We start from the raw sequence: 11,674 nt of genomic DNA, 5'->3' as shown, positions 1-11,674 counted from the left end.
CTTCGAGTTTTCAAATTCAGAAGAGGAGAAATGGGTTGCGCGCGCAACTCAGTCATTTACAGCGTCTCCTACTATATTCACACGGACATAGACCTGTCATAGAATTGGACCGCATCTCGTTTCAGATCTGGGATCACTGATCCGAGCCAGTACTGATGAAAAAAAATATTTCGGCAGCTAAGACCGGTTCCGCTCTTATCGGTATATCCTAAACTAAAACTATGTTCGGTCCCAGCACGCTAGATGGCGCTGGGGCGAAACGGCAGACTAGGGAAACTTACTTTTTGAACACCCCTTGTAAAATTAGAGACATAAAATTCTTCCTGAGGAATTTTATCAGTATTATAAATAAACTAAAAATAACAATATCGAATAAGAATCTTACGGCCATCGATTAATTTCCTTTTTCTAGATGCTGCTGCAGGTCTTGTTTCACCGATAGCAATAGCCTTTTCACGCAATTTACTATAATAGGCCTGAAAAGCCCCATTGGCGTTAGCTTTCGTTGTGCTACGACTGTAAAATCGTTCTTTCATATATCCCGGAAAAATGCTGGCCGCAATGCCAGCGAGTGTTTCGAATCTTGAAGGCGATATGCTATACAAAAAGATTTTTGGAACATAAATAATTAAATTTCGAAATTAAAGGCAGAGTTGAAAATTAAAAGAGGGTGAGCGTTTTAATCGATTAAAAAAATTCCCGTCTTTTACCGGTTCGTAAACATTTTTTCCAGTCAATAAAATTTAAAAAATCGAACATTTTTTCATTTAAAGTAATAAAAAATAAACAAAAAATTAAAGCATTCAAAGTGGAACTCTTGAATTTTTAAGTTTTAAAATTGAAGTTTAAAAGTTTTTCAATTCAAAATTTTTTGGTTCAAATTCTTAATAATTTACACGTATAAACTGCAAGGTACTAACACTTTTCAACCTAATAATTTCAAGTTTAATGAATTTAAACGGCAAAATTCAGAATTTTGAACAATCATAAATTATAGTGTTCAAAAAATTGGATTATGTTCCAAAAATATAAATCCACGTTAATATTTTCAATTGGGAATGGTCAAACTGCGATGCGCCACCTGGTGAGACAAAATCCGAACTAGAAAGAATAGGTACGATTTCTAGAGTTCTTTAATTCCCGAGAATTTACGTTCATGTTATTTAACCGAGAGTATGACAAAATTTAGGAGAATTTAAAAAAAATTATGATTTTTAACAATATTTTTATTGTTTTATTCAAGTACCAAAATTTTAATCTTATGATATTTTACAAAAGAATATTTTATAAGCGGAATAAAACGGTGTTTCATATACAAATTTAAAATTTTCAAATGTATTAATTTATTTCAAACAAAAAAAAAATTTTTTCTACTTTAAAAGATACCTTTTTAACAAAATACTGGAATTTTCAAAAAAGTAATTGAATTTTTGAACATAATAGTTCAATATTCAACCTAAAAAGACAAATTGCCAACGAAAAAGTGTCATAGTTTATATTTTAATCAAAAAAGAATGAAAATTATAAAACAAAAGAAAATAATTTTAAAACCAAAAAGACCTTCGAATCAGAAGACAAATTTTCTTTGCAAAAATTCAATCTTCAAACAAAAAATATGACTGTTTAACAAAAATTTAATTTTCCACGAAACTGATGCATTTTCATTTAAGAAAGATTAAATTTCTAAAACAGATGAATTTAGAAAGAAAATTTCAAAATAGTTAAATTTTCATTCAAAGAAGACTCCAGTTCACTTTCCAACATCAAAATAAGAATTGTTAACAATAAGTAAATTTTTACTGTCCAAGAAAAATGAAAATTTTGCTAAAACAGGTGAATTTTGAAATCAAAATAACAAATTTTCAACAACAAAAATTAAATTTTCATCCAAAAAGATTTCACTTGACTTTTCAACATAAAAATACGAATTTTAAACAAAAAGTATATTTTCAAGGAAATAGTTTAATTTTCCATAAAACAGTTGCATTTTTATTAAAAAAAGATTACATTTCTTCTAAAACAGATGAATTTAGAAAACAAAATTTTTAAACTAGTTAAATTGTCTTTTAAAGAAGATTTCCGTTCACTTTCCAATAAACAAAATAAGAATTTTCAACAATAAGTAAACTTGTTGCTAAACAGTCGAATTTTTAACCAAAAAGAAAGACTTTTTAACAACATTGTTGAATTTTTAACCAAACAGTTGGATTTTTGTCCTAGAAAAAAGAAAATTCAACTAAAACAAGTGAATTTTTAAATTAAAATAACAAATTTTCATCCAAAAAGATTTCACTTGACTTTTCGTCGCAAAAATACGAATTTTAAACAAAAAGTATATTTTCAAGGAAATAGTTGAATTTTCTATAAAACAGTTGCATTTTTATTTAAGAAAGATTAAATTTCTTCTAAAACAGATGAATTTAAAAAGAAAATTTCAAACTAGTTAAGTTTTCCTTCAAAGAAAATTCCAGTTCACTTTCCAACACCAAAATAAGAATTGTTAACAATAAGTAAATTTTTACTGCTAAAAAATAGAATTTTTCACAAAAAAATATGACTTTGAAAATATTGTTGAAGTTCGACCTAAGAAGCTGAATTTTTGACCAAGAAAAATGAAAATTTTGCTAAAACAGGTGAATTTTGAAATCAAAATAACAAATTTTCAACAACAAAAATTAAATTTTCATCCAAAAAGATTTCACTTGATTTTACAACATAAAAATACGAATTTTAAACAAAAAGTAAATTTTCAAGGAAATAGTTGAATTTTTGCTAAAACAGTTCCATTTTTATCCAAGAAAGATGAAATATTTCTACTAAAAAATGATAAACTTTTAAATCCGAAAAAAAAACTTTCAGGAAAAAAGTTTTCAAAAAAGATTTCAATTGACTTATCAGCAAAAAAAAATAACTTAAACAAAACGTTAGTGTTCTACGAAAAGAGTTGAATTTTATACCCAAAAAGACAATTTTTGAATTAAAAAAGTTGAATTTGCAACCAAAAAGGATGCTTTTTAAAAAGAAAATTGTTACTTTTCAATCAAATAATAAAGTGGATAACTAAAAAGATTAACTACAAGAGAAATTTTTTGCGAATGTTTTTTCAAATACATGACACATGTTAAAAAAAAAACTAACTTTTACATTTACATAAACAGTAAACTTACGTGTATGATGAGGTACGATTTATTTCATGAAAGACGATAAGTCTGGCTACCGCGTGAATATTGAAATAAGTCTTTTTCTTCTTTTCTAACAGCAGCTTGTAATGTTTCGGATCTTGCTCGTAATCGAAACATTTCATCAGAAATTTCCCTTCCCCAGATTGCATTAAAATGTTGTACACATAATTACCCGATCGGGAGTCAGCTGAAAATTTAATAACCCAAAAATAATACATTGCGAACTTTAGTGAAGAATATTTAAAAAAAATTTTTTAATAAAATAAATAACATAAAGATTCTTGGAATTATTTGAAATGGAAAACAAATTTTATATAAGAGACCTGGATACAATTAAATTCTTTAATAAATCAAAATTTTCCACGTTAAATTCAATATTAAAAATTTTTAAATCAACATCGGCTATTTTGAAATATTTATTTTCCAATTTAAATTTTCAATGTTTGATATTTAATGAATACCTTCAGTTTCTTTTGCTTCAACATTATTTTCGGATCCTTGATTAATCGGTGGTTGGCTTTCAATATCAGGTAGAACGGCTTGTCCTCCTTGATTATTTTGTTTACAACTAGTGTCTGATCCATAAAAATTAGACTGGTTAACAGATGCAAAAGATGAGGAAGAAATTTTTTGGTTGGATTGATTCGGTGCCGAAGCATCAAATTGAAGTGATGAAGCAAAACTTTGCCCATTCATAGACACTTCAAACTGATGATTAGTATCAGATGCTAAATTGACGAAAAAATTAAATAGTTTTATAATAAATTTACCGATTTAAGAAAAAAATTAATATATTGCAAATTATAATTATTTACTTTGTATTAAGTTTAAAAACTTAATTTAACTTTGCGTATTTCATAATTTATTCACTAATTCCATGAATGATTTACGAAGACTAAAAAAGTTGAATAAAACCATTCAATTACATTTTTTTTGGGTGATTTACTACTTTGACAAATTCACTATTACTGAAGAATTTAAATTTTTTAAATTCCTAAAATTTCAAGTAAAAATACTGCATTTTCTACGCACACCAAAAAAAAAAAGAATTTTAGACAAAATACATAAATTTTCAACGAAAAAAGATCTATTTTCAACCAAAAATGGAGAAAATCGATCTTAATTTAAAACAATTATGTTCCAACCAAGAAAATCTGATTTTCAACAAAATAGCTAAAATCTCACCAAAGAAATCAATTTTCTACTAAAAAAGTCGATTTTTTCTTCAAAATAAATCAGTTTTAAACCTAATAATTTATATTTTCAAATAAAACAGGCAAATTTTCAACCAACAATAGATACATTTCAACTTTTTAAATTCATTTTTTATAAAAAAAAATCTACAAGATAGCTCAATTTTTAAACAAAATACATGAATTTTAAACCGAAAAGATCAATTTTTCACACAAAAAAGACAAAATTTCAATAAAAGACGCGAATTTTCAACCAATAAAGATCCATTTCCAACCAAAAATTTATTATTCAAATTTTCAATTTAAAAAGGATTTTCAACTAAATAAATAAACTTTCGACTAAAATAATAAAATATTCAACTGGACTCGTTAAATTTTCAGATAAAAAATTAATTCTCAAACAGAAAAAAACGAATTTTCAGTGTAAAAAATAATTTTTGTTCAGAAAAAAAAAGAAATTTCAATTAAAATGATTAATATCCAAGCAAAAAAATGAATTTTCACTATAGTTGAACTGTAGACCAATTAGTTGAAATTTCATCGAAAAATGAAATAGTTGATAGTTCAATCAAAAAAGATTTTAATTTCAAATAAAAAAAAGTTGAATTCAACAAAAAGATGACTTTTTCAACAAAATAGTTACATTTTCAACCAAAAAAAAAATTATTTTTCAAATAAATGATGAATTTTTAATAAAGCAGTTCAAATTTTAACCAAGCAATTGAATGTTCAACAAAAAAATATCAACAAAAAATGTTTGGTGGCTATTTCATTCTAAAGAAATTTTTATATTAAAATTAAACCAGGTTTAATACGAAAAAGTTCATTTGCGACAAAAAAAAAATTGAATTTTCCTTCAGGATAATTGAATTTTAAACCAATCTGTTGGATATTTAACCAAAAAACATACATTTTCTAGAAGAATTTTCTACAAACAGTTAAATTTTCACCAAAAAAGTTAAATATCAACCACATAGTTCAATTTGATAAAAAACTGTTTAATTTTCAACCCAAAAATGAGAATTTTGAACAAAAAAGTTCATTTTCGATCAAAAATTTATTGTTTAAATTTTCAGTTTAAAAAGTATTATCAACTAAAGAAATTAACTTTAAACTAAAATAATAAGATATTCAACTGCAAAATTGTTTAATTTTCAAGGAAAAAGTTAATTTTCGACAAAAAAAATCGAATTTTCTATCAAGATGATTAAATTTTCAACCAAGCAGTCTGATTTTTAGCCAAAAAACATAATTTTTCTATCAAAATAGTTGAACTTTAAAACAAGAAGAATTTTTCACTCAAGAGAGCAAAAAATTGTCAACCGAACTTTTATGCCCACAAGATGAATTTTCTATAAAAAAAAAAACAGTTAAATTTTCAAACAAAAAAGGTATATTTCAACAACATAGCTGATTTTTTATTACAAGAACTGTTTAATTTTCAACACGAAAATAAGAATTAAGAACGAAAAAGTTAATTTTTTTAACAGTTGAATTTTTTATTAAAAAGTTGCATTTTTGCACAACAAAATGCTGAATTTTCGACCAAAATAGTTTAATAATTTTTCAACCAGTTTTTTTCACTTTAAAAATACGAATGGTCAACAAAAAAGTTTATTTTCAACCCAATCGTTGAATTTACAACCAACAAATTTGAATTTTGGAAGGAACAGTTGCATTTTTGTATGAAAAACAGATAAATTTTCAAATTGAAAAGACTAATTTTCAACAAGAATTTGTTTTTCAGAAAACAAAGCATTTTTATTCCAGAAAAAGAAACAAATTCAACTAAATTGTCGCAATTTCAAGGTAAAAATATAAATTTTCTACAAAACAATTGAATTTTCAATCCAAAAATATGAACTTTCAACAAATTAGTTAAACTTTTAATAAAAAGATATGAATCGTCAACCAAAAAAAAAAAATTTTCAACAAAATTGTTACATTTTCATTCAAAAAGATGAATTTTCAACTAAAAAATATGAATTCTCGACAAAAAATGTGATAGATGATATTTCAACCAAAGACTTTAATTTCAAACTAAAAAACATTTGCATTTATTCAGAAAAACTATTTTTCATTAAATTAGCTAAATCCTCAACTAAGAAAGATTCATTTTAAACTAGACAATTCTATTTTTAACCAAAAAATACTAAATTTCTAGCAAAGGAGATAAATTTTCAAATTTTCCACAAAATAGTTCTATTGTCAACCAAATAGTTAAATTTTTTTTATGAAAAAATATGAATTCTCTACCAAATTAGATGAATTTCAACCCAAAAAGACGATTTTTCAATAAACAGATGAATTTTCAATTTAAAAAAAAATGAATTCTTTGCAAAAAATTAGGCACACTGACAGTTGAAAAAAAGTGAATTTTCCATTAAATAGTGTAATTCTTTAAACAAAACAGATTAATTTAAACCAAACAGTTACATTTTTTACCAAAAAGATGCAATTTTTACCAAAAGAGATACATTTTCAAATTACAGAGACAAATTTTTATCAAAATAGTTTATTTTTCAGAAAATTAAGCTTTTTTTCAAGAAAAGAAAAAAAAAGTCAACCAAATTGTCGCATTTTCAGGATAAAAATATGAATTTTCTACAAAACAATTGATCTTTTAATAAAAAAATATGAAATTTCAACAAATTAGTTAGATTTTTTATAGAAAGACATAAAAAAGAAGAAAAAACGAATTTTAAACTAAATAGTTACATTTTTATTGAAAAAAATCAATTTTACACTAAAAAATATACTCATCAAAAAATGTAATAATTGATATTTTAACCAAAAAATACAAACAAAAAAAAAAGATTTTAATTAAAAATTAAAAAGACTTGAATCCATTTAAAAAGACGGATTTTCATGCAAATAGTTAAATCCTCAGCCAAGGAAGATTATTTTTTAACCAGACAGTTCTATTTTCAATACAAAAATACTACATTTCTAGCAAAGAAGATAAATTTTCAAACCAAAAAAACGAAATTTCTACAAAATAGTTCATTTTCAACCGAATAGTTGAATTTTCTACAACAAAGATTGGAATTTTCAAACCAAAAGGTCGAACTTTTTACAAAACAGTTAAATTGTCAACCAGAAAATATAGATTTTTAGCAAAAAAGTTATTTTCCAACTAGAAAGTTGAACTTTCTATCAAAATAGTTTCATTTTGAACCGAAAAATACGAGTTTTTAGCGCGAAAATTTCAATTTTCAATAAAAAAAAGTTAATTTTTAACCAAAAAGTATGACTTCTCAACATAACTGTTGAATTTTCAACAAAATAATAACATTATTATGGGAAAAAGATAAATTCTCCATTTAAAACGAAAAATAATACAATTTTTAACCAAAAAGGACGAATTGTCGTCCAAAAAATACAATAGTGGTCTTTTTAATCAAAAATAATAAGTAAGTTACAACCATAAATAGTTGGATTTTTTTATTAGTTTCTTTCAATTTTTCTTTCTTTCGAAGAAGTTTTTTCCAACTAGATAGTTGAACTTTCTAACAAAATAGTTGCATTTTCAACCCAATAAGACGATTTTTTAACACAAAAATAATCATTTTCAATAGAAAAAGTAAATTTTTTCCAAATAATTTAATTTTTAACCAAAAAGTATGACTTCTTAACATAATTGTTAAATTTCCAACAAAATAATAACATTTTTATGTAAAAAAAATCAATTCTGCATTTAAAAAGGAAAGTAATACAATTTTATTTTATATCGAAATCTACTATTATATTATAATATGTAAGTTTATTATAATATACTACCACTTACGCTCGAGTATTTCTATCTTCGATTCACAAACATCCATGGGAAATGTTTCTGGTTTGATTTCTTGCAGAATTTCTGGCATTATGAAATCAAGAGTATTGTTTTCTAATTTTATCTCTTCAATTTCGAGTTTTATCACACATTCCGATGAATTCGTCTCCTTTCTTTGGTCCATCTTCTTAAGAGTGCATAGATCCAATTGAGATTCTTGAGCCTGACTCGAATTTATCTGCAATTTTTTTATGAAATAAAACTCGAAAAACTGAAGCATTTCTACATTTTTTTCTAATTTTATCAGATATTCTGATGAATTCGTCTCCTCTCTTTGGTCCATCCTCTCAAGAGTGCATATATTTATTTCATATGTTTGAATCTAATTTAAATTTATACGCAAATTAAAAAAAAAAATATTTTTTAAACTGAAACATTTATCATAGTTTTATAATAAAGTCTTCCCTGCTATAAGTACACAGATGGAGATCCTATCTTTAGGAATAATTTTAAATCTTTTAGATAGAAAGAGATAGAGAAAATGTATTCCATTCTATCACTTTGTCAATATAAATTCACGTCCATCTTTTTCAATTTCCTCCTCTTTGTGTCATCATAACCTACGTCTATCAAAGCCTATCTTTCTCTATCTCATCCTATCCTTAATCTATCCACGTCAATTTTTTACGATCTCTCGGTTAATCTAAATTTCCTTCTATCTTTTTCAATTTCCTCTTCTCTATCTCATCTTATCCTACATCTATTCATGTCAATATTTTTTATATCTTTTTGTCAATCTGGATTCAAGTCTATCTTCTTCTATCCGTCCGTCATTTTAAATTCCCGTCTATTCTTGTCAATCTCCTCTTCTCTATCTCATCGTATACTACATCTGTGAACGTCTAACTTTTCTTATCTTTTTGCCAACATAAATTTACGTCTGTCTTTGTCAATCCTTTCTTCTCTATCCCATTCTATATTTTATCTACCCACGTCAATGTTTTCCTATTTCTTTTTTAATCTAAATTTCCTTCTACCCTTTTCAATCCTCTTTTATCTAAGCACGTCAAAGTTTTTCTTTACCTCTTTCTTAATGTAAATTAACGTCTATCTTTTTTAATACCTTCTTCTCTACCTCTTCCTAGCCTTTATTTTTCCACGTCAATACTTTTCAATCTGTCGGTTAATCTAAATTCCCGTTTATCTGTTTCTATCTATTTGTCAACCTAAATTTACATGTTTATTTTTCAATACTTTCTTCTCTATCCCATTCTATATTTTATCTACCCACGTCAATGTTTTCCTATTTATTTTTTAATCTAAATTTCCTTCTGCTCTTTTCAATCCTCTTTTATCTAAGCACGTCAAAGTTTTTCTTTACATCTTTCTTGATGTAAATTAACGTCTATCATTTTTAATACCTTCTTCTCTACCTCTTCCTAGCCTTTATTTTTCCACGTCAATACTTTTCAATCTGTCGGTTAATCTAAATTCCCGTTTATCTGTTTCTATCTATTTGTCAACCTAAATTTACATGTTTATTTTTCAATCCTCTCTTCTCTATCCCATCCTATCTTTTATATAACTACGTCGATGTTTTTCTACCTCTATTTTAATCTGAATTCACTTCTATCTTTTTCTATCTCTCTAAATTACCGTTTATATTTTTCTCTCTCTTTGTCAATATAAATTCATCTTTATATTTTGGAACGCCCTCTTCGCTATCACATCCTATTCTACGTCTATCAACGCCTAACTTTTTATATCTATCTGCTAATATAAATTTCCTTCCATGTTTTTCAATCTTCTCTTTTCTATCTCATCGTATCCCACATCCATCAACGTCTATCTTTGCCAATTCTCCAGGGTGGCCGTTTTAATCGACGAAATAAATTTATTAATGTTGTATTCAAATGGTCAATAATTTACGCATATAAGATTAAAGTTATTAACATTTTTCAATATAAAAAAAATATGAATCCACGTTATCATTTTCAATGCTCTAAATTAAAAAACCAATCAATGAACTTTAAAATTATATAATTTTAAGGAATTTTAAGCTAGAAACATTAAATATTGAAAAATTGAAAAAAATTTAACTGAACACTTCTAAATTAGAAATTCAATTATTTTCTTTTTAAATAGTTTAAACATCCTTGAAAAGCATCAAATTTTTATTTAAAAATCTTGAAAAATCTAGAAATTGTTTTAAATTTAAAATTATTTTGGAAATTTTTTCAGAACTTCTAAATATCTGTCAAAATGAATTGAATTTTTTCTACAATTTCCAGAAAATCCTGGAAATTTTAGAACATTTCTTTACAATTTGGATGTAAAAATAACTATTGAACATTTATTATTTGAGGGCGGAATTTGAGTAATTTTAAGAGATATTTAGGAAAATTAAACATTATTTTTCATTTTGAAAGATTATTTTAAGAGAAAATTTAAAAAGTTTTTCAAAGATTTAAACAAAATTTTGAAAAAAGATTCTAGAAGATTTTAAGAAAACTTTCTAAAATTTGCATGATAATTGTTATCTTTTTAAAACTCCTAAACATCTCTTAAAATTACTCAAATTTTTTTCTACAAATGTTAATTTGTAAATTATACATCAAAATTAAAAATTTTAACTTCAAAATGAAGCATTTTTCGAATACAACAATTAAAACTGTAACGTTCAAAGTTTAAAGGCTCTTCGAAATTGTAACGATTCCAGGCTTTCTATGTTAAACAATTCAGTTAAAGATTCTTTACTTTTAAATAATTAGATTCAATTTACTTGTCTTAAATAAAAAATCAAATATTGCTAAATATTCAATAATTAATCTTTTTTTTTTAATTGAAAATTTCAAATTGAATGGGTTAAAAATGGAATATTTTAGACTGAAACAATATTTTAAATGTAATGAAATCCTTTAATTAAGAATATATTATTATCAAATTATTTTTAAGTTGAAAATAGTTTATAAACTTTCAGTCTCACGTTTACATTTGTTTAATGACTAAGCCTTTCAAATTGAAACAGTTTAAGTTTTAACGTTAAAATCTGAAAATTCTTAAATTTGGATTGATTTAAAATCGTTTTGTCAAATCGTTTTTGTTCACTTTTTATTACTTAAAGTACAGATCAATTTTAAAAAATGATCTATTTATTAAATAAAAATGTTTTTTATCCAAAATTTTCAACACCAAACGCTTTTATTTTTTATGTGTTCAAGTCTTTAAGAAAGCATTTTAAAAATCTCTAAATTAAAAATGTAAGCTTAGAAATAAAAATTTTTTTAATAATAAAAATTTGAATTACGAATTGTAAGCTAAATAATAGCATGATTAAAAAACATAAAAATTCAACTAATTATTTAAAAATTGTTGAAATCGAACGTAGGCAGATTTTTCTTCTACAGCGGGAAATGAAATAGTTTTAAGGGCATGTGACACAGCTAAATACCTATATTACCGACCACAGTTTTTCAGTTCACTGAATATTTTTTTGAACCTGAGAACTTTTTTTGTAAATAAAA

The 11,674-nt window shown here is 24.8% G+C and overlaps 1 protein-coding gene across 3 annotated transcripts in view; it reads right to left on the bottom strand.

The window, feature by feature from the left end:
- LOC117175232 overlaps nt 1-11,674 on the bottom strand; it is a 33,687-nt gene that overhangs the window by 20,281 nt on the left and 1,732 nt on the right. For 2 of the 3 annotated variants that reach the window (XM_033364899.1, XM_033364898.1), the window contains exons 3-6: nt 8,163-8,388; nt 3,644-3,910; nt 3,168-3,369; nt 386-597 (exon numbers count right to left, since the gene is read on the bottom strand). In XM_033364899.1, the coding sequence (XP_033220790.1) occupies nt 386-597; nt 3,168-3,369; nt 3,644-3,910; nt 8,163-8,334 (853 nt within the window). In that variant the 5' untranslated portion in view covers nt 8,335-8,388. The remainder of the gene's footprint in view (nt 1-385; nt 598-3,167; nt 3,370-3,643; nt 3,911-8,162; nt 8,389-11,674) is intronic. The other variant, XM_033364900.1, reaches the window with a different exon arrangement.

The sequence above is a fragment of the Belonocnema kinseyi genome, chromosome 6, assembly GCF_010883055.1.
Source record: "Belonocnema kinseyi isolate 2016_QV_RU_SX_M_011 chromosome 6, B_treatae_v1, whole genome shotgun sequence".
NCBI lineage: Eukaryota > Metazoa > Arthropoda > Insecta > Hymenoptera > Cynipidae > Belonocnema > Belonocnema kinseyi.
This window is presented reverse-complemented; position numbering and strand designations above follow the sequence as displayed.